Here is a 22581-nt window from a genome sequence, read left to right on the forward strand (position 1 = left end):
CGCCACCCTCCATGTGCAGACGGAGGGACCCTCTCAACATTTTAGAGAGAGAGAAAAAAAGAAGCAGAGAATGAGAGTCTGGACTGGGGAGTAGTTCTTGACTAGAGGAGTAGAGGCTTTTCAATTTCTAAATACTGTATTTTTTTTTCACCGATATTAGAAAAAGTAGTAGACTTATCATTGAGCCCCTCGCAAATATTACTTATTGAAAGACCTCCATATTTTATTTAACTATTACGTTTTTACCCTATAATATATTACCTATTGATATACCTCTACATATATTATTTCATTATTAAGCTATCATCCATTAACTATGTTGTGTTTACCCATAAAACCGTTAGATAGGTAAGAGAAGCCGACGGTTACGCCTACATTTCTCATTACCTACTAAACTAGTAGCTATGTGCGCAAATGAATTGTCTAAACATGTTACATCGAAATTTGTCAAAATTGAACATCGACTATTTTGATTTTCTCATCGTTCCAATTGATTTTCTCTCGCAGTTAAGGTCATTGCCCAACATTTAGATAAATTTCAATCCTACTTTTTCGACTTCATATAACTAGTGTTATGTGTGCACCTAAAACCTAAAAGATAGGGACATCTCAAAAAATCTCTTTGTATATTACAATTTCATAGCAAAAATGATGTGTGAGGTAAAAAAAAAGTCCAAAATTAAACAGCTTAGTCAGATTCCAGTTAATTTTTTTTGGATGTTTTTTTTTGGAAGTAAATTCCAGTTTACTTCAACACTTTTGTGTCAACAATTCTAATTCTAGATATGCTACACAAAAAAAGATAATTTCATGTTTTTTGTAGGAATTTTTGGGTTCCTAGTCCAAAAATCTACCCCTAAACACACATTTAGTTCCCCTTAATATTAATGTAGGATTTTAAGCCAAAATAATAATTATAATGGATATTTAGTCCAAATTAGTTAAAATATGTCTAGACTTCAAAGTTACAATATTTTTCGGTTTAAAAATTTTTGTTTTGTTTCATAAAGTACCTGTTATTTATTGTTAAAGTTTCATACTTTATTTCATGTTTTCCATACTTTATTTCATTTTTTTTTTATGTGTCGTACATAACACGTTATTTATCAACAATGTTTCTTCCAAAACGAAAAAGACAAAAAACCTATTTTTTGGGAAGATTGTACCTTAAACTTTTTTTGAACTTAAAACCGATGGACTTTTTGTAGTGACAGACATATGCAGATGCATTCATTATTTGCTTTTCAGATCACGATAACACTAAAAAATTTAGTCAATTTTTTTTTTTTTTTGTTGACTAACAATCTTGTTCTTTTGGTAACTCTATTTTTGCTAGAGGTGATACATTTGTAGAGTAATAACTTTTTTTTTTTTGACGAAGGTTGTAGAGTAATAACTTGGCAACTCTATTTTGCTCGAGGTTATACATTTGTAGAGTAATAACTTATTGGAACTACTATAAAGTCAACTCAATATCTAGATTGCACTAAAACACAACAATTTGCACGTCCCACAAAAATGATCGAACCCAACATATGTTCACAAAATACTCACTATGTTTATACATTGTTTTTAATCGGCAACTAAATTAATATATCAATTAGATAAAACTTAGAAAAGAACCAACATAACTAAAAACAAAAAGAGTTGAGATTAGCCGAAAATAATTTTTAATTCAATTAACAAAGGAAGCGTCTAAATCCAATGTACCAAGAAATAGCAAACGATTACTCTAAACCGCAGCTTTGTCTGCTTCTAACCTCAAGACAATGAACTAATTAAATATTATAATCTTAATTAGATAGATTTTTTAAAATTACATACGCTTAAAAAATAAAATAAAATAACGTGACTGAAAATACAATGACACACGACACTAACAAAAGAAATGCCAAACCGGGTTGTCAGAGAATAAAGAAAATTAAATAATATAATTTGCGTTCATAATGTCCCAATTTATACTTGGTATTCTTAGTAAAACAAAACCAATAATCATTAAAATAAAACAAGGTCTTGGCCAATACTATATGATATTTAATGAAAGACGAAGTAAGTAAAATATAATTACTTTAAAGATAATATAGTAGATTAATAGTTAAAATCATTTAAAAACTCTTAATTTTGTTGTATTATTAATCAATCGAGGTCTCTAAATTAGTCTTGACATTATAAAGATCATGCTTAATATCTAAGTTATTTACCTTAATCACAAAACAAATAAGATGTAACATTTGTTACGCCTTTCTCTTCTATATTCTCGAAATCTATGACGAAATTCATAAAAGATAATCAAATATACGGTAAATATATTTTAGACGAATACTAGAAAGCTACAAGGAGAGACATTGTTCTTCCTTATCTGAATCCAATTCGTCTGACGTCATTTCTACTCATCTCATTTGCTTGACTCAAACTTTCTTTATTTGATTATTTCCATATGAATCGTAAGAAGATAAATATTGAACTCCATATATAGTATTACGGTCATTTAATCATTTTGGGGGGAAATTTTGTGTTTTAAAATTGGAAAATGAAATCAATTTTAGGTAACTTATTTTTAAACAAAACCGCGTAAAAATAAATAAAATAGTAATTTTAACTTGAAAAAAAAAGGTCCACAACTTATCTTTGGATTAGCCGTTTTCTCGAATGAAGGAAATAAAACTGGATTAACGACTAGTAGAGCATCAGACCTAGACAGAGAAAAACCTAGAGAGAGAAATAGAGGCTAGAGAGAGAGAAGGAAATAAATATATAAAAAGAAGGTTTTAAGTTTAATTCCTTATTTTTCATTTATATACTTTTTTTGATGACTTTGAATTTTGAGAAGAGGACCCACTTCCACCTCCCCCTTCTTTCCTGTCTTCCTTAAGTAAATATATATATAATCCCAATTCTGTGATTATATCATTAATCCTGCTAGATTTTGTTGGTCTCTCTTCCTCAAAAAGGTCTTATTTTTAGTCTTTTAGAGAGAGATAAAGAGTTTTCAAGAAGTTAAGAGAAAGAAAGAGAAATGGAAGAACTTAGTTCAGTTTGGAATTACCAAGAGGTCAGTTTCCTTTCATCTTAATTCATTTTCTCATTCAGGGTCTTGGCAGAAATCTTATCTGTCCTGTTGTTGTGATTCATGTTTTCGATGATTTTAATTCACTGAAACTTGAATCATTGCAGGCCACTTGCAATGATTTCTGTCTGTAGTCTGTCTGTTTTTTCTTGTTCTCAATCATTTTTCATTCAATTTTTTTGGTAGATTTCTACCATTTTCAAACAATAAACCCAAATCCTATTTCTAATTTTTTTTTGTCATTGTGATTACAGAATAATAATACAGATCAATTCAAAGAATTACTTATTTATACAACAGAACTTGAATCATCATTAACAGAAGCAAGAGAAGATAAGAAAAGAAATGAAGAAATCATAAACCAATTAGTACAACTTTTGAAAGAAACAAGTAGAGAAAGAGATGAAGCAAAAGATCAACTTCAGACATTACTAAATAAGTTTCTTCCTTCTAGTCCAACTGATGTTTTCCCTCCTCTTCTTTCAACTTTTCAACCTAAATCTCTTCCTCTTCCTCCTCCTCCTCCTCCTATAAACTCCATTAGAGGAAATTCAAGTATTACAGAATCTGCAGATAGTTTTTCTGAAACTAATTATAATCATCAACAATACTCAAATAGTACTTCACCACCAATCGAATCATTTTACGCAGTTTCATCACCCGAATTTTCAAATATCAACATGGGTGAGTCTAATAATGTTAGAGTTTCTTACGAACAACAATTCGTTCATGCCCGTAACGATTATTCTTCGATATGTAACGATCAAGGATCAATGAGAATTGAAAATCTGATAAAGGGTAAAATTCTTCCTGAGAAAGGAAAACTATTAGAATCTGTTAAGGAAGCTGGACCTCTTCTTCAGACATTATTACTTGCTGGTCCATTACCTCAATGGCGAAATCCTCCACCTCTTAGACCTCTTCAACTTCCTTCATTGTCGATTACTGGAGCTTCGCCTGTTCAAAATTCTTCGCTTTTTCCTTACTCTGATCATAATTCTATGATATATTCCACACCCATGTTGAACTTTTCGAGTGGTATGAGTATGGGTTTTGTCGATAATTCTGTTCGGTCGATGAAGCGGCAAAGATTTCTTTAAGATCATGAAAGTTTTCTCTGGGTTGTGTAAAGAATTGGTGTAAATGACATTAAAGATTCTGTTTTTGCTGTTAAATAAAGCAGTAGTTCTTATACTTGTTACTGATTCAGTTTTATCTTATTCGAACATTTTTTGTTCTTTTATACATTGAGAAATTAAACTCAGGGAACAACAAACATAGAACTCAATTTAGCTTGATCCGGTCAAAAATTCAATTTCTCGTAATGGTGTTAAATCTAAACAAAGGTAGTGTCAGATTTGAAATCTGCCTAGATTCGGGTTTCAGAATGTTTGTTTTTGTATGACTTGTGATGTTTGATTCATCAGAATAGCTGATTGGGTTAATTTTAGGTCCATTTGAGTCAACCGACTCAGAGTCGACGACTCAGGTCGACTCAGGTGAGTCAGATTCAGACAGTGAGAATAGAAACAAAAACCACCTTTAAGTAACGTATCGAAGATTACCGAAGAGGAACTATCTTGCTGTTGGATTCATAATTTGAGAGAAAACTGCACTTGTTGTGATTGCATCTGATCCAAGTGCACTAACAATTTCTTCACTATCGTGATCGATCAATTCCATTCGAGGAATCCAATCTGGTAAATCAGGGATTTGGTTTTGACTATTATCATCTAAAACTGATAATGCTGAAGCTTCTTGAAGTTGAAGAGCATATTCTAAGTTCCATAAGATATCTCCCATTGTTGGTCTTTCAATACCATGTTCAGCCAAACATTTCTCTGCCGTTTCACCGAACTTTCGAAGAGAATCAAGATTTACAAATCCAATAAGATGGGGATCAATTATCTTCTCTAGTTGACCTTTTCTTTGCCAATTCATTGCCCATTCTGCTATATTCACTTGTTCTCTTGGGAGAGAAGGATTAATGGCTGGTCTAGCACACAAGACCTCCATTAAAACCACCCCGAAAGAATACACATCAGACTTGTCTGTGAGTTGCTGCCTACGAAAATATTCCGGGTCAAGATATCCGAAGCTTCCTTTTACAGCAGTACTTACATGGGTTTGATCCAAAGTCGGGCCTAACTTTGATAGTCCGAAATCTGCAACCTTTGCCGTGAAGTTCTCATCAAGAAGGATATTCGTTGTTTTGACATCTCGATGTATAATACTCTCTGATGCACCGGTGTGAAGGTAGTGTAAACCTTTTGCAGCTCCGATACATATTTCAAGTCTTTGTTTCCATGAAAGTGGCGGAAGATTTGAGCCGTATAAGTGTTTCCGAAGAGGTCCTTCACCCATGAATTCATAAACAAGAATCATCTCATTGAGTTCTTCACAATATCCTATAAGAGAAACTAGGTTTCTATGCCGAAGCTTCGATAGCATCCCGATTTCCGTCCTAAACTCAACAAGTCCTTGTTGAGACCGTGGGTTTCCACGTTTTATGGCAACTACAATCCCATTTTCTAAATCTCCTCGATAAACTTTTCCAAATCCACCTACTCCAAGAACTAGATTTTCATCGAAGTTTTTTGTAGCTTCACGTATCTCTGAAATTCCAAGAACCCGACCTAAACCAAGAGAAGGAGTTGTTGACGAGTAACTTCCAATCGAAACCTTGCTTTGTGAAACACCCACGTGAGTTGGAAGCGGTAACCAAATCGAGTCTTGATGCTTTTGTTTCTTTGAACTAGGACTATACAAATAGAAAACAGCTAGAATGAGCATTAAAAGAGCTGATCCAATAAGAGAAAACACAATAACTAGCACCACCACCATCTTATTCTTTTTATGAGCATTCGGACGAGTATAATCATCTACAAACAAGTCTCCATCTAAACTGTTCTTATCGTTGCTAATTTTCATGATTTCTAACCCATTAAGGATGGCATTAGATGGAACATTCCTCAAATTAGGAGGTCCAACTTGAACCAATATCCTATCCATGTGTGTCGAAACATTAGTTAAAAAGTCGACGTAATAAGCAGAAGACAGTTCATTTGTTTTAGCAGATATATCGAACGGATCTAAAGCAGATTGGTTGTTGATATAAACACTAAAAATCAAATTGTTTAGAGCTTGACTAACAATATCACAGAAATGAAGTCTAATGAAGTAGGTAAAACTATGATCAACTTCAAATACCCATGAGATGTTAAACCTCTGATCTCCTACATTAGCATCTGCCATTTCTTGAGCTGTTGAATAAACCGAATTCGGCGCTATTTCAACCGATATTCCATCTGAGTACTTAATCAAACTAGGGTTTGCGGAAATATTTCGAGCAGAAGCAGAATTAACTAGGAATGGTTGATCAGATACCCAAGTTCTCCATAATGTATCACTGTTTGTTGTCAGAAGAGGTCCTCCCATGTTAATCCGATAAACTGTCTCGAAACCCATTTGATTTGAGATCTCAATTTCAGGTCCAAATGGAACAGGAACAACAGAAGAAGGAAATTGTTTATCCGGCATAGATATAACTTCTATCCCATTGATGAAAGCTACCGAAATTTTAGACGGAAAAAGTGTCAAAATCAGTGAATTCGAGCTCGAACTACCCACATTGATAACATATTCCTTGACAAGATGAGTTTGATTCTTGGTTGATTTTTCGAATGAAAAATCATGTAAGAGAGTAATTCCATTAGCCATGACAGAGAAAGAAGAGGATTTCAAGTCATAATGGGGATTATTAACAGGTGAGAAATATAACCTTAACCAATGTAAACCAGTCTGTTTGGTTTTAATGGTGTAAATTGATGTATCTTTGAAAACCCTAGAGGTTTTATACAGACTTAAAGAACTAAAATTTCCAGTTTCAGAAACAATAATTTCAGAATTTGGTGATAAACTCAGATTAGGGTTACTTAAATCTGGTTCAAATGTTCTACCATCTTCAAGATTTAAACTTTCACTTCCTCCACAATTGAACAAAAGATTATCAAGAGGAACAAAAGCAGGGAAGACTGATGGAACCCAGAAGAAGAAGAAGCATGAAAGATAGATAAAAAGGAAGAAATTGAAACGACCCATTAGTGAATCAATAATCATAACCCTAGAATCTCAACTACCCATTCCTTGATTTACACTAATAAACCAAAATTTGTAATACCCATTTCTTCATTCACAAAATTAACAACATTTCTATGAGAGAGAAGAAGAAGGGAATACCTGAACTGTGAGTGCTGCTTAAGAAGTAAGAAAAGAAAGAGATGAAGATGGGAAAAGTGGGTCAAAAAGAGAGAGAAGTTAATGATGTTGTTTTTAGAGAGAGAGAGAGAGAGGATGACTGAAAAAGCAAAGGGGTTTGGGAGTGGTGGTGGTGGAGGTTGCTTCTACTGTTTCCAAGATGTATTAATCTAATGAGTTTAAGCCTAAAAAGACGGTGGGAGGTTGTTTGTCTTTTCAAAAATTTCGCGGCAATTAAGGTCAAGTCAGTTTGCCTTTTCCCTAATGCAACTGGCCTAACCGTCACTTTAGTACTACTAATCTCATTTTCTTTTGGGTTATTTCCCTAATGGCCCCCTACTTTGTGACCAGCTTCCCGCCTGCCCCCTACTTTACGAGAAATACTCATATGGCCCCCTTCCGTTATAACACCGTCACTCTCTCTCCTCCATCATGTTTTCTCTCTCTGCCAACTCATGCCACATCACCTATTACGCCACCTCATCACCTTCTCCCATTGAGGTCGGATGACCACAAACTGATAAATTCTTATAAAACCAACTATTAGACGAGCTATAAGGAGCTAGTGACGAAACAAATTAGATCCATATAAAGAAAAACCTCTCTCTCTCTCTCGCCAGAAAAAAAAAAATGCCTCAACTTAGATATTTTGTTGTCTGACCACATCATAAGTGGGTCATTTAAGGAAAATGGACGAAGAGATATATGTGACTACCATTTCTTTATTATCCGGTCATATTTATTTCATTTTCTTGGCAAACTAAGGTACCCATTGTATACCCTCAACAGAAAAAAGAAAAAAAAAAATCACTGTTTTGGAAAAGCATTAAAGTTTTCGGGGAAGACGGTGGAAAACGAAAAAAATTAAACCACTGCTTTAATGTCGCCGAAAAAAATCGCCGACCAGATGTTGCCGGTAACTTCACCATCTTCTCTTCTCTTTCTCTCTCTTCTCCCTCTCTTCTCTCTAACTTCTCTCTAACTTCTCTCTTCCTTCTCTTTCTCTCTCTTTCTTCTCAATGTCTCCGGCGAAGGAGCTCCGACGAAGGGGAGGAGCCCCTTCGTCGGAGATGGAGAGGAGAATAAAAAAATAATAATAATTTGTCGTCGGAGATGATGGAGTCGTCGGAGATGGTGGAGTCGCCGGAGAAAAGAAGAAGAAGCTGGAAAAGGATTTGATTGTTTGATGGAAATAAAAAAAATCTATTTTTTTTTCCACCCAAAACTTCACACCCCGGAAACTATATAGCTTTACCCAAAGCGCTGGCCAAAAAAAATGTACCCATTGTATAGAAACTTTTGATCAAACACCCCAATTTTGGGCCCAAATACTAAATAAAGCCCAGCCCAAAAAATTAACCCATCAAAAATCTAATAATCAAATATTATCTCAAATCAAACCCAAATACGCATCTCTAGACTCAATCCCGTCCTAATACGTATCTCTAAGACCTAATATTTTTCCCTGATCCCTCTTTTACCCTCCTATATATATCCAACAACTCTCTCCCTCTGTAAACCAGAAACAAATCTGTCTCCAAAATCTCTCTCTAACTGAAATAAAGTAAAATAAATAAAGATAAAATATAAATATTATTAAGCAAATGTATTCCAAACTAACTTGATGTCATTTTCAACTTTCTGGTTGCTCAAGCATTCGGTAAGCAAAAAGAAATGTGCGGTTTAGAATCCTTTGTGCTAATGTTTGTTCCTGTAACATACACACACAAAAGCGATTATTAGTAAAACCCAAGTTAGATTTTAACTCCTAAAGAAATTCACCCTTCAGCCTACAATTAATCAGCCAGTCCAGCTAAATAACTGGAAGATTTGATTGTGATCGAGGGGAGCTTAAGATGATCCCATAACATATCATAACGTAAGAAAATTTGAATTGTTGGGAGATTAATTTGAGTCTGTGACATATGTATAAGCAAACTATATATATATATATTAATTTGAGTCATGGTAGAAGTGGGAGAGGAAGAAGTTGAAAATATAAGGGTAGTGTTTGGAGAAAGCAAAAATTTTTATTTCCTCCCAAAATTTGGTACCCTAGACAATTTCTTTATTTCCCCTAATCACCTAGCTACCTAAATCAAATCAAGTTGGCTAAAATGTGACATAGTAGCAGAAAACCCAATTGAGGTGCATTCTTAATATACTTACAGGAATTGTATCAACGGAATAAAAAAGTCCTTCGGGGTTCGTTAATCTATAGAGTGCATGACCTTCAATTCTTGTAGCATCTATTAGCACATCTGCTTTTTTAATCATATACTTGCAGTTATCAATTTCTGAAACTCTTATATTGCTGACGCTAACAGGTTCAATCTATAAACAAAAGTCAATAATCAATAAAATAACTAAACAGATAAACAAAACCATCATCCAATTTGACAAGTTTTGATCTAGTTAAATTATATACCTCATGAAAATCCCGAACAATGTTCGCAAAGATGTTGCTACATCCCATTACAGCTACTCTCTTTCCTTTTAAGTGGTCGGATTTTATGTATCTTTTTATGTAATCAGCAGATGAAGGGTCTATAACTTGCATATTTTGATATTCAATTGTTGTATGAAATCCACCTCTGCCTGGGGTAAAGCTTAAAGCATCCAATATCCTCTCTCCATCCATATGCTGGTAAGAAAAGATAATCAGAACTGTCTACGTACTCAAAGTGATCGATCACCCATTTAGAATGAGTACAGAGTCCACAATTTATTGTAGGCCTCTTGGGTGGGTTTGTAAAACAAAACCCCATACCCATTGTAAGAGCACATATACGAAGGTGATAGTCCTGACCTTGCTGCTTAATGAAAGCTCATGTCAAAGATAAAACATAATAATATTCAATTGTTGATAGTAATATACTAGCTAGAGGAGGAGGAGGAGGAGGAGGAGGTATTTATTATTACTATTATTAGTATTAGGTTAGAGTAGTACATACATGAGGAATAGGGGTTGGAATGACGATGTAATGAACACAAGGATCCTGACGGAATCGATTGGCACAGTTGAGTAGTTGTTCTTCAGTGGAATCATGTGGTAAAGGAGCTTCATGAAGTTTGACACCAACAATTTCACAAGTTTTCTTCAACGTCAGGTAACTTTGAGACTCTATCACATTCCCAACTGGAATAGTAGCTAATCCTGGAACTGCACCAAATCTATCCTTCATCATTGATATTTTTACCCAAAGTTTTTCTCTATCTTCATCAGCAACCTCAGTAGCCTCAGGATACTCTGATTCGTCTTCATTGTAATAACGATATGCTATCCACAAGAAAAGATCAATTCTTCTCCATCACAATTTCAAACTTTAACTAATTAAGAAGATCTAGTATCATGCATGTAGTAGTAGTAAGTATGTACAAGTAAAATAATCTATAGGAAATTGACTACTTCAAAAGAAGAAAATAAACACTTTCTTTCTTGCTCATATAATATTACAAAATTGATGGGTTGTCAAGAGTTTAGGAACTATAGGAAATTGACTACTTCAAAAATTGATGGGCATGTTCTTTTTTTATTTGATAGTTACCGTGCTTATCACATAATAGATTTATCAACGCCATTGTAATGACTATCGTACTTCAAACTCAAATTAGGAAAGAAAAAACCCAAGGAGAGGACTGTGAGAGTGGTTTTGAGAGAGAAAAAAGAGAGAGAGAGATTTTGAGATGGAAAAGGAAATGGGTATTTGAATCCATCTGTTGAAACCGACGCTATCTCTCAATTTTCTCTCTCCAGAAATTCTAATAATCCATCCCCACTAGTAAGACGGACGGACGGACGGACGGACGACGAACCAGAAAGTTTGGTCCGTTACCGCGTTATTAGGGGTTTCTTAGGCCGGGTGCTTACAGTATATACGGTGCCGATAGAGAAAGTAGATTGTTGGACCGCCTACTAATAGCCCCGCCGCTAACAGCAGTTCGGCCGGGTGCTTTTAGCAGGCTCCACAGATAATTCTCAAAAAAAAAACAAACAAAACCTAAACTGAAAACCTAAAAAGGTGTTCTTTTAATTGCTACTACTAGTTTAAAGTTTTGATCAGTACCGTCTGTTAGAGAGAATGTTCCACTATAAGGATTGACGTCTGTGAGAGAGTATGTTCCACTATTGATTGGGACGATTCTTCTGGTGGTGCTAAAACTTTTAGGTTTGATTTGAAGCGAAGAAGAAGAAGAAGGAAGTAATTGTTTTTGTGGTTGTAAGTGAAGAAATCCAGTTCTAGTTTTGTTCAAGTGAGGTAGAATAGCCGTTTTGGAAGAATAATAACACTGTGACAAAAGGGTAGAAGACTCCATGTTCAAACTAAACCAAGTTGTTGATGACACAAAACTAGTGAATAAGATTAGGGTTTCTGGGTTAGTTCTGTTCTCCCCCAATATCAATATAATATATATATATATATATAGATTATTTACTAAAGTCAGTATATTATTTTATTTTATCTATTATTAGAAACTTATTTAATTGCATATTAGTTTCTTATATAAATTTGATTATGGTTTCTCAAGAAATAATTTGACTTAATAAAGAGAAACTTGTAGAATGTGAACCTAATCACTTATTGCTTCATAGATGATCGATTCTTCCAGTGGTGCAAAAAACTTGGTAGGTTTGATTTGAAGCGAAGAAGAACGAGGTAATCGTTTGGCCAGTATTTCGGGGAAATAAGCAAAGTTTCCGGGGCAATAAGTATTGGGTGGAAACAAATTTTTTTTGTTTCCTCCAAACATCACCCTTTTAATTTTTTGTTCTTTCTTCTTCTCCTTTCACCTCAACCAAATTCCGGCTACTTCCACCATTAATGCCGGGGACCTCCACCGGATTCCGACGACCTCAACTAATTCTCTCTTCTTTCTTTTTTTACTTTCTTCTCTCTCTCTTCTTCTCTCTTTCCTTCTCTGTTATCCTCTCTCCCTCTTTAACCCCATATTCATAGTTGGAGATCTCACTGAGAGCTTTTCTTTTCTTATTATCTGCAGTTTTCAGCAACATTGACACTTGATAACTCTTCCATGTTTAATTTCGCATCTTTCTTCCACGAATCGAGAACTGAATAATTGAAACGAGAAGGAAGTACCTGAACTCGACCACGAGAGATTTTCACAATCTGTCCATAACTAAACTCTTTCATATCACTTCTTTCAGCCTTTTTGTATTGATTCTCACCTGGGTAGTGAGAAATTTTAGTAGTATCAGAAAATGTTGGTTGAAATCCGTAGCCATTGAACGGGATCCCACTGGCGACTATGTTTTCTAGAAGCTGGAATGGGTAATTAGTACTAATCATCTTCCTCTTCTTCGATTTATCATAACTTTTATCATCTTCGGTGCTAAAGATTTCAGCTTTACGCCTCTTCAAATTCAGCATTTTAGACTTCAAGATCTTTTTTATGATCATCTTTTCCAATGACTGCCTCACCTGAAATCCAATATCACTAATTTCGCCTCTTTGAATACCAACGCCCTTATCAAAAACCCTAACTACAAGATCGTAAAACAAAAAAGAGAGAAAGAGAAGAAAAGAAGGGAGAAAGGAAGGAGAGAGAAAGGGAGAAAGGGAGAAAGAGAGAAAGAAAGAAAGAAAGAGAGAGAGGCTGATAGAGGAGAAGAGAGAAGCGAGAAATTCCGGCCAGCTAACTTTTTTCTGGCGACTTGAGGGGAGGGAGTGTTTGGGAGTGTAAAAAACAGGTCGAGTGATTTTTGGCTCTAAATTCAACAGGTCGACGAGACAAACGCAATGGCACATTCTGTTTCTGAGTGTGACGAGTCGGTTCGAGCCAAAATCGGCTCTTGTTCCAACACATTAACCATGACCATATCGATATTCTAACATTACTCTCTCACCAACTAACCATCTTCTAATCATATGGTTGAAATCTTATCGAATTAAACTCAACCACTAATTAGTGTAGGGAATAAAGTAAAATAAATAAATAAAAATAAAAATAAAGATAAAATATAAATATTGTTAACTAACATTTTGATTTTTGACTTATAAGCAAATGCTTTCCAAACTAGCTTGATGTCATTTTCTACTTTTTGATTGGTCAAGCTCTCTACGATAAGCAAAATCAACTGTGGTGAATAGAATATGTCGTACTACTTGTGAACTCTGTAAAATACACACATAAAAACAATTATTAGTAAAATGCAGAGTTAAATTTTCATACAATTGATCCGCCAGTCCAGCTAATTAACTCAGCGGATTTGATTGGGATTGAGGGTAGCTTAAGATAATCCCATTGAATATCGTTGCATAAGAAAATTTGTATTGTTGGGGCTTAAGTTTAGATACTAGAGTCTGTGGCATATATATATATATATATATATATAAGCAAAGTATTAAATATATAACATAAGAGTTGTAAAAAACACAGATGGGTTACTCGGCTAGGTTGGGCTTGGCTCTCAGATTGGTGGGTAAGGGGATCATCTGCATGATCCCAACTTTAAATGCTCAGCCGTATTAAATATAGTATGACCATTTATCTCAACTTAGGAATATTGCTCTCACAGAAATTCTATCAGGTGTTAACTGTTAAAGGTTACTATGTCATTTCTTTTAAAAAAACTGAAATTTTTCAGGACAGACTTGCGGGGATTTAACAAAACAAGAACATCTACAAAGAAAAACAAAACTCCTCAAGGTTTGATAGTAAATCAAATGAAGTTGGCTAAAATGTGACATATATATATATATATATATATATAATAGCAGGGCATTTGTTTTAATATACTTACAGGCATTTGATCAATTACATATATAACTGCTTCGGGTTTCTTCATACGCTGCAAAATATCATAATCACCATCCCCTTCAAAAATGAGGAGTATATCTGCTTCTTTAATAATAACATGGCAGTTTTCCATTTCCAGATCCATTACAAAGCTGACGGTAATGTTTTCTCTCTTTAATCCAAAGTCAATAAATCAATTTTCAGGCTAAACATAAAAACAAAACCATCATCCAATTCGACAATCTAGTTAAACTATATATACGTGTTATACGTACGTACCTCAAGAAGTTGCCAATCTGTGTTGTTAAAGATGGTGGCAGATCGAGTTGCCACTACTCTCTTTCCATTTGTGTCAAATTTATCCCTTTTCAATCCTTGTATACATTTTTTCATGATGCCTCCAGGTAAATCGTCGTCGTCGTCTTGATCTTGCATATTTTGACATTCAATTAGTGTAGGAAATCCACCTGCCCCTGTGGTAAAGCGTAAAGCATCCAATATCTTCTGTTCATCCATATGCTGCAGGTAAGAAAAGACAATCAGAAAGAATTCTCTTCTACTAAGTCAAAGTGATCACAACCTCCTACCCATTCAGAACAATAATAATTACAGAGTCAATATATTATAATAGGCCTCTTAGGAGGGTTTGTGAAAGCTCATGTCAAAGATAAATATAACTACTAATTCACAATTTTTCTTCATTGACAGCTAGTAGTAGTAGTAGTAGTAGTACATACATGAGGGAGGGGGGTTGGAATGAGGATGTAATGAACACAAGGATCCAGACGGAATTTATTGACACACTCGACAAGTTGTTCTTCTGTGGAATCATCTGGTAAAGGATTTTCACCAAGTTTGATCCCAACTAATTCACAATATTTCTTCATTTTCAGATAAGTTTCAGTTTCTTTTATATTCCCAACCGGAATAGCAGCTAATCCTGGAACTACACCAAATCTATCCCTCATCATTGATATTTTTACCCAAAGTTTTTCTCTATCTTCATCAGCAACTTCAACAAAATCTGATTCTTCCCGACTGTAATACCATTCTCTTACTGCACCCACAAGAAAATTAAGATCAATTCTTCTCTATTTCAAAATCTAACTAATTAAGAAAGATCTAGTATCATGCATGCATATAGTACGTATGTTCAAGGGGGGAGGGGAAGTAAAGCAAAATAGTCATACTACTATAAAGTAAGAATCGTTCCTATTGTCTGACTAGCTAAGTTCACTTTATAAACTACCAACTTAGGAGAGAGTGTCAGTCATTATATTCCAAAATAAAATGCTTACCGTCCGTTATTAGGGGTTTCTTAGGCCGGGTGCTTACAGAATATACGGTGCCGATAGAGAAATTAGATTGTTGGACCGCCTACTATAGGGAAATTTTAAAAGGCCCCCCCGTTTTTGTTAAAAGGCCTCCCCGCTAAAAGCGCCCCTCATTATAACCCATTTGGTTATAGGGCCCCCTCTACAAAAGAGCACCTCCTAACAATATTTGACCTAACGGCAAAGTTAACGCCGTTAGGTCAAACTTAACCCAAGACCAGAGATGTTGACCACGCCACATCATCATCTTCTCCGGTAGGTCGCCGGCTGGCCAAACTTCCGGCCGGCGACCTTCAAATTTTTTTATTTTATTTTTTTATTCTCTCTCTTCTCTCTCTCTCTCCAAAAAAAAATTTTTTTTTTTTGTTTTTTTTTAACTCTCTCTCTCTCTAGAGCAGATCCAGATCTGCTCGCAGACCCATTAGAGGTCTGCGATCAGACCTTCAAAAGGTCTGTTCGCAGACCTCTAATGGGTCTGCGAACAGACCTTCAAAGGGTCTGTTCGCAGACCCTTTGGAGGTCTGCGAACAGATCCATTGAAGGTCTGTTCGCAGACCTTCAATGACTGCACTCTCTCTCTCTCTCTAGATCTATAGAGAGAGAGAGTTAAAAAAAAAAAAAAAAAAATTTTGGAGAGAGAGAGAGAAGAGAGAGAATAAAAAAAAAAAAAAAAATTGAAGGTCGCCGGCCGGAAGTTTGGCCGGTCGGCGACCTACCGGAGAAGATGATGATGTGGCAGAGAGAGAAAATGAGATGGAGGAGAGAAAATGTGGGTGAAATACACCTTTAAAGGGGGTTTTTTTCACCCATTCAAAGAGGGGGGCCCTTTAACCAAGCTAAGTCAAAGGGTTTTTACTGAGTCAACGAAATCATGGGGAGACCTTTTAACAAAAACGGGGAGGCCTTTTAAAATCTCCCCCTACTATAATAGCCCCGCCGCTAACAGCAGTTCGGCCGGGTGCTTTTAGCAGGCTCCACAGATAATTCTCAGAAAAAACCTAAAAAGGTTTAAAGTTTTGATTAGTACCGTATCTTGGAGAGTATGTTCCTCTATAAGTATCGACCAATGGAGAGTATGTTCCCCTATAAGTTCCATGATAAGTATTGATGGCGACGATTCTTCTGGTGGTGCTAAAACCTTTAGGTTTGATTTGAAGCGAAGAAGAAGAAGAAGAAGAAGGAGGTAATTGTTTTTGTGGTTGTAAGTGAAGAAATCCAGTTCTAGTTTTGTTCAAGTGAGGTAGAAAAGCGGATGGAGAATAATAACACTGTGACAAAAGGGTAGAAGACTCCATGTTCAAACTAAACCAAGTTGTTGATGACACAAAACTAGTGAATAAGATTAGGGTTTCTGGGTTAGTTCTGTTCTCCCCCAATATCAATATAATATATATATTTATAGATTATTTACTAAAGTCAGTATATTATTTTATTTTATCTATTATTAGAAACTTATTTAATTTAGGGGTTTCTAAATAAATTGGCACAGTATTTGTTAGGTAAGGAGACTCTCTCTTTTTTTTTTTTTTTTGAACTAAGGTAAGAAGACTCTAGTTCAACAAAAAAATATAGGTAAGAAGACTCTGATTGAAGGATACAGTTTCACTTTCCTAACTTTTTTTTTCTGTATATACTTTGATTTCCTTGCATATTAGTTTCTTATATAAATTTAGTTTCTTAGTTTTTTTTTATTTTCTTGCATATTAGTTTCTTTTTTATTTATTTTTTTGTATTTACTCCCCATCTTTTACCGGGTCTCATTAATTATTGCATTTCTTGGTTCTTAAATCGACGACATAAGAACGAATTGGGTACCCTACCTCCCCATTCGATTCCTCTAACAACATTTTTCATGTTTTTCTCATTTTCGTTTTGAAGATTCCTCGACATAAAAAACAGACATCTTCCTTCATGAGTTTGCATTTCCTACGGAATCAAAAAATTCGGACTAGATATCTTACCATTAAGGAGATTGTAACGTGAACAATAAGATCTTAATTTAAAGTGCCAGAGCAGGTTGTAAGACGAACTGGGCAGCAACAACTATATTTTGGTAGCTCGTTGGAGGTTTGTATGGAGGAGGAGATGGAAGTGAAGGTGGAGATGGAGGTGGATGCGGAAGTGGCTACCAAGATGATGATTTACCTCCGTATTAACGAAGTAGTTTCAATTTGTAATTTTAGTAAAATGTCGTATTAGTTTCAATTTGCAGGTTTAGTAAAATGTCGTAGTTTTAGTAAGATGTCGTATTAGTTTCCGTTTATTGTGTTTAGTAAAATGTGGTATTAGTTTAATATGTAGATTAAGTCTTGTAATCTCAACTAATTAGATTTATTTTATAAAAAATTATGATTAAAAATAGTATAAATGAAATTAAGTGTGATGAATAGTGATTTGGCAGAACTTTTAATGTTTTGTCTTTGGGTTCAACAATTTGAAAACACCAAAAAATTTGGTGAAGATTCTTTTTTGGTGACAAACATTAGGGATGCTCTCATTGTTTTTTTATAGAGAAGAAGCCCATCTTGACAGCAACCTTCTACTGTCGATTAATCACGATATTGAGAGAAAAAAAAGAGTAGAGAGAAACGAAGATGGAAGGGTCGCTGTAGTGGAAAGAGGAATAAAGAAAAAGAACGTAAAAAAGGAAATATGTTCTCTGATCATTTGGCTGAGGGCAGCATAATCAAGAATAAGAGACGAAGTGAAGGAGATAAAAAGGAAATAAGAGAATGAAAAATACAGAATAATAAAGTGATTTGAGAGTAGAATTTCCAAGTAAGTGAAATCTGAAAGGCACAAGAAAGATGATCAAAACAGCTATAAATAAAATAAAATATGTTTATGTTTTTGAGTTGTCAAGGTACCTCAAAACTTTGACCTCTACTCTACGGTGGAAGACTACAACGAATTATATGTTACTATACCGTTTGTATTTAAACTTCCTAAAACTTAAGACTGAGGGGTGGGAAATGGGCATTGTCATTCTCTAGCTACATCACTTGTCGATAAATCTTAAATTGACTAGACGTACTCCATTGTCGATTATTGTCATGACAAAGGTAATATAAATAAGCAATTTTATGCGTATCATATAAGTTAATAATTACTTTATACAAATCGAACTGGTGAACATTTTCACGCTTCTACAAGGTCACACAAACACAGGTTTTACACCTGATAATAAATCTAAACTCAAAAATATAAAATCTATCACGATGTAATTGAACATATGAGCTACTTAAGCTTCCAACGTAGTAGGTTAGGGCAAAAGTTTCCAACTCTGCAATGGTAAACAATTTTGATCTATAATGCACTTCACCGTTTGCAGAGTATAGATAAGGAAGGGTTTCCATATAAAAGAAAAATAAGTAAATTTATGGTTTGTTTGGTTGCAGGATTCCTAAGTGGGATTCCTATCAAAAGTGGGATTTGGTAGGAATCATGAATCCCTGGTCTGTTTGGCTACCAAGAATCCTAGGATTCTTGAATCCTAAGGATTCCTAATTCCAAAATTTGTATTGGACCAAAATTCCACCCTATCCCCTAGGATTTGCTAGGATTTTGGATTAATGAACCTAAATTTCAAACTTAAAATCAACAAAAAAAATATTTCCTTCTACAAAATCATTGTTTTTTTTCAAAATCATTATTTTTTTCAAAAATCATATTTTTTCTAAAGACGTTTAAAAATATTCAAATAATAATAAATCATAGGATTCTTAGTTGCCAAACAAGCCAAAAAATATTACTTGGATTCATGAATCCGTGGAATCATGAATCCCAAGGACTCATGAATCCGCGGATTCATGATTCCGCCATCCAAACACACCATTAGTCTTTATATGATAATTTACTTGAAATGAATGACTACATTAGATTTAAATTATATTGAGGCAAAGCTAAAATCATTGGTGACTATTAAATTTAGACCAATTTAATGTTATTGATCTGATACCATGACTGAACCAGCTTCTGTTTCAAAGAAACATTGGCCATGACCATATCGAAATCGGAACTTCACTCTCTCACCAACTAACCATCTTCTAATCCATATAGTGGAAATCTTCATCCTATTAAACTCAACCACTAATTAAGTGTAGGGAATAAAGTAACAAAAAAAGATAAAATATATATACTATTAAACTAAGGTTTTGATTTTTGACTTAGAAGCAAATGTTTTTCCAAACTAACTTGATGTCATTTTCTACTTTCTGAATGCTCAAGCTCTCTGCGATAAGCAAAAGCAAATGTGGTGGATATAATCTTCCGTGCTAATGTTAGACCCTGTAACATACACACACAACAACAATTATTAGTAAAACCCAGAGTTAGATTCTAACTCCTAAGCAAATTCATTCTTCAATCTACAATTAATCTGCCAGTCCAGCTAAATAACTCAGAGGATTTGATCGGGATCGAGGTTAGCTTAAGATGATCCCATTGCATATCGTTGCGTAAGAAAATTTGAATTGTTGGGGCTTGATTTGAGATACTAGTCCGTGGCATATGTATAAGCAAACAATCAAATATATCACACACATATGAGTTGTAAAAACTCAGATGAGTTACTCGGCTAGGTTGGGCTTGGCTCAGATTGGTGGGTAAGGGGGGCCATCTGCCTGATCCCAACTTTAAATGCTTAGGCGTATTGAATCTAGTATGACCATTTATCTCAACTTGGAATATTGCTCTCTCAGAAATTCTACCAAGTGTTGAAAAGGTCACTGCCATTTCTTTTAAAAATCGAATTTTCAGGACAAACTAGCTGGGATTCACAAGGAACAAAACAAGAAAATCTACAAAGAAAAACAAACTTCTTAAGGTTTGATAGTAAATCAAATCAAGTTGGCTAAAATGTGACATATATATATATATAATAGCAGAATTAAGTGGCATTTGTTGTAATATACTTACAGGCATTGGATCAATATCATACATAACTGCTCCGGGTTTCATCAAGCTCCGCAAGCTATATTGTTCCGTTGTAGAAAGGATGAATATATCTGCTTCTTTAATAATATCCTTGCAGCTATCAATTTCTGAATCTCTTATATTGGTGACACTAACTTGTTCCATCTATAAACAAAGTCAATAATCAATAAGCAGATAACTAAAACCATCGTCCAATTTGACAAGTTTCGATCTAGTTAAAGAAGATAAATTATATACGTGAAGAAATAGCCAATCCGTGTTTGCAAAGATGTTGCTATGTCCGATTACGACTATACTCTTTCTTCTTATGTCGAATTTAAGACTTTTCAATTCTTCTATGCATCTTTTTATGACATCTCCCGATGAAGGGTCTCTATCTTGCATATTATGACATTCAATTAGTGTAGGAAATCCACCATCTGTGCCTGTGGTAAAGCTTAAAGCATCCAATATCTTCTGTTCATCCATATGCTGCAGGTAAGAAAAGACAATCAGAATTGTATACGTACGTACTCAAAGTGATCACTACCTCCTACCCATTTAGAACAATAAGTCCACAAGTCAATATATTATAGGCCTCTTGGGTGGGTTTGTAAGAAGAGCTCAAACAAAACCCCTTACCCATTGTAAGAGCTCATATACCGAGGTGATAGTCTTGACATTGATGCTTAATTTGCCTATGAGAGACCTAAGCTCAAGGTGGTATCTCGAGGAGGCCGTTTTAATTTGTGAAAGCTCATGTCAAAAATAAAACATTCAATTGTTGATAATAATAATAATATAGATTATAGAGGAGAAGGTATTTATTATTAGTAGTACATACATGAGGGAGAGGGGTTGGAATGAGGATGTAATGAACAAAAGGATCCTGACGGAATCGATTGGCACAGTTGAGTAGTTGTTCTTCAGTGGAATCATCTGGTAAAGGAGTTTCACGAAGTTTGATCCCAACTATTTCACAATTTTCCTTCAATGCCATGTAATTTTGAGACTCTTTTATATAATTCCCAACTGGAATAGCAGCTAATCCTGGAACTACACCAAATCTATCCCTCATCATTGATATTTTTACCCAAAGTTCTTGTCTTTTTTCCTCAGCAAATTCTTCTTTGTCATCTTTCTTCCAATATGCTACTGCATCCACAAGAAAATATCAATTCTCTATCACAATTTCAAACTTTAACTAGTTAAGAAGAGCCTGAAGAGCCTGAAGAGGGAGGGAGATTTATCATGCATGTAGTACCAAGTAGCAAAGGGAGTAATAAAGTAAGAATCGTTTTTGTTGTCTGACTAAGCTAAGTTGACTTTCTAAACTTAAAAAAAAAAAAAAAAAAGGAATTCTCATAAAACAAAGAAAAACAAACGAAAACTGAAAACATGAAAAGGTGTTCTTTTAGTTACTAGTAGTTTAAAGTTTTGATTAGTACCATCAATTGAAGAGTAGGAACTTTCAGTATGAGTATTGATGGCGACGATTCTTCTGGTGGTGCTAAAACCTTTAGGTTTGATTTGAAGCGGAGAAGAAGAAGGAAGTAATTGTTTTTGTGGTTGTAAGTGAAGAAATCCAGTTCTAGTTTTGTTCAAGTGAGGTAGAAAAGCAGATGGAGAATAACACTGTGACAAAAGGGTAGAAGACTCCATGTTCAAACTAAACCAAGTTGATGATGACACAAAACTAGTGAATAAGATTAGGGTTTCTGCGTTAGTTCTGTTCTCCCCCAATATCAATATAATATATATATATAGATTATTTACTAAAGTCAGTATATTATTTTATTTTATCTATTATTAGAAACTTATTTAATTGCATATTAGTTTCTTATATAAATTTGATTATGGTTTCTCAACAAATAATTTGACTTAATAAAGAGAAACTTGTAGAATGTGAACCTAATCACTTATTGCTTCATAGATGATCAATGTTTCTTTCAAAAACCTAATCACACGGTCAGAGGACATTTCTTAAGTGAAAAACAATGAAAATGGGGTTATCCTTCTCGCCCAGAACTTCATCGTATTTCCTTAATTATACCACCACAAACAGAACAAGATTGTTTCGTTAGATGAGGTTTTGGGTAAAGTGCAATGCATATTCTTCATTCTCCAATATCAACTATCAAAGTTATAGTCATAGCGTTTTTTTTTTCATTTAATTGATACTATGTGATATGACCACAACTATTTCAGCTTTCATTACACACCGCCTTTATTGATTCCACTTGTTATGAG

The 22581-nt window shown here is 34.6% G+C and overlaps 4 protein-coding genes and 1 pseudogene across 7 annotated transcripts; 1 reads left to right on the plus strand and 4 right to left on the minus strand.

Annotated features, from left to right (window-relative positions):
- Positions 1-2912: 2912 nt before the first annotated feature.
- On the plus strand, positions 2913-4282 carry LOC147546237 (uncharacterized). Its single transcript, XM_086636653.1, has 2 exons — positions 2913-3052; positions 3322-4282. Exons 1-2 carry the CDS (start codon positions 3017-3019, stop codon positions 4165-4167), a joined length of 882 nt encoding a protein of 293 aa, XP_086492779.1. The 5' UTR covers positions 2913-3016; the 3' UTR covers positions 4168-4282.
- Positions 3264-7505, minus strand: LOC147546238 (receptor-like protein kinase THESEUS 1 pseudogene; annotated as a pseudogene). The gene is made up of 2 exons (XR_015223782.1): positions 4633-7505; positions 3264-4132 (listed from the first exon to the last, which is right to left on the minus strand). The product of XR_015223782.1 is annotated as a receptor-like protein kinase THESEUS 1 pseudogene (transcript).
- Positions 7506-8588: 1083 nt separating this feature from the next.
- Positions 8589-11734, minus strand: LOC147546239 (bifunctional protein FolD 4, chloroplastic-like). Its single transcript, XM_086636654.1, has 5 exons — positions 11392-11734; positions 10279-10604; positions 9753-9968; positions 9494-9658; positions 8589-9035 (listed from the first exon to the last, which is right to left on the minus strand). Exons 1-5 carry the CDS (start codon positions 11639-11641, stop codon positions 8958-8960), a joined length of 1035 nt encoding a protein of 344 aa, XP_086492780.1. The 5' UTR covers positions 11642-11734; the 3' UTR covers positions 8589-8957.
- Positions 11735-13194: 1460 nt separating this feature from the next.
- LOC147546240 (bifunctional protein FolD 4, chloroplastic-like) lies at positions 13195-16801 on the minus strand. Of its 2 annotated transcripts, none has more exons than XM_086636652.1 (5): positions 16445-16801; positions 14821-15140; positions 14363-14602; positions 14088-14255; positions 13195-13458 (listed from the first exon to the last, which is right to left on the minus strand). In XM_086636652.1, the coding sequence occupies exons 1-5, from the start codon at positions 16710-16712 to the stop codon at positions 13372-13374; spliced, it is 1083 nt and encodes a 360-aa protein (XP_086492778.1). In that variant the 5' UTR covers positions 16713-16801; the 3' UTR covers positions 13195-13371. The 2 variants fall into 2 exon arrangements, with proteins under 2 accessions (XP_086492778.1, XP_086492777.1); XM_086636651.1 differs by having other exon boundaries at positions 14088-14135; positions 16445-16786.
- Positions 16802-19274: 2473 nt separating this feature from the next.
- LOC147546241 (bifunctional protein FolD 4, chloroplastic-like) lies at positions 19275-22113 on the minus strand. 2 transcript variants are annotated; one of them, XM_086637621.1, is made up of 5 exons: positions 21780-22113; positions 21176-21486; positions 20590-20823; positions 20335-20496; positions 19275-19704 (listed from the first exon to the last, which is right to left on the minus strand). In XM_086637621.1, the coding sequence occupies exons 1-5, from the start codon at positions 21991-21993 to the stop codon at positions 19618-19620; spliced, it is 1008 nt and encodes a 335-aa protein (XP_086493747.1). In that variant the 5' UTR covers positions 21994-22113; the 3' UTR covers positions 19275-19617. The 2 variants fall into 2 exon arrangements, with proteins under 2 accessions (XP_086493747.1, XP_086493748.1); XM_086637622.1 differs by having other exon boundaries at positions 21176-21483; positions 21780-22095.
- Between the last annotated feature and the right edge of the window lie 468 nt (positions 22114-22581).

The sequence above is a fragment of the Eschscholzia californica genome, unplaced genomic scaffold (assembly GCF_041429995.1).
Source record: "Eschscholzia californica isolate CP2 unplaced genomic scaffold, dmEscCali1.0.p SCAF_4, whole genome shotgun sequence".
Taxonomy (NCBI): domain Eukaryota; kingdom Viridiplantae; phylum Streptophyta; class Magnoliopsida; order Ranunculales; family Papaveraceae; genus Eschscholzia; species Eschscholzia californica.

Coding starts and splice junctions, on each gene's coding strand:
- LOC147546239 (XM_086636654.1), bottom strand. CDS start 11,641: ATGGAGTCTTCTACCCTTTTGTCACAGTGTTATTATTCTTCCAAAACG. Junction 9,659..9,752: donor TTGTTCGGGATTTTCATGAG/GTATATAATTTA, acceptor TTTTGTTTATAG/ATTGAACCTGTTAGCGTCAG. Junction 9,036..9,493: donor ATTCCGTTGATACAATTCCT/GTAAGTATATTA, acceptor TGTATGTTACAG/GAACAAACATTAGCACAAAG.
- LOC147546240 (XM_086636652.1), bottom strand. CDS start 16,712: ATGGAGTCTTCTACCCTTTTGTCACAGTGTTATTATTCTCCATCCGCT. Junction 15,141..16,444: donor AACATACTCTCCAAGATACG/GTACTAATCAAA, acceptor TTGTGGGTGCAG/TAAGAGAATGGTATTACAGT. Junction 13,459..14,087: donor ATGTAATTGATCAAATGCCT/GTAAGTATATTA, acceptor TGTATTTTACAG/AGTTCACAAGTAGTACGACA.
- LOC147546241 (XM_086637621.1), bottom strand. CDS start 21,993: ATGGAGTCTTCTACCCTTTTGTCACAGTGTTATTCTCCATCTGCTTTT. Junction 21,487..21,779: donor TTCCTACTCTTCAATTGATG/GTACTAATCAAA, acceptor TTGTGGATGCAG/TAGCATATTGGAAGAAAGAT. Junction 20,497..20,589: donor CGGATTGGCTATTTCTTCAC/GTATATAATTTA, acceptor CTTTGTTTATAG/ATGGAACAAGTTAGTGTCAC.
- LOC147546237 (XM_086636653.1), top strand. CDS start 3,017: ATGGAAGAACTTAGTTCAGTTTGGAATTACCAAGAG. Junction 3,053..3,321: donor CAGTTTGGAATTACCAAGAG/GTCAGTTTCCTT, acceptor TTGTGATTACAG/AATAATAATACAGATCAATT.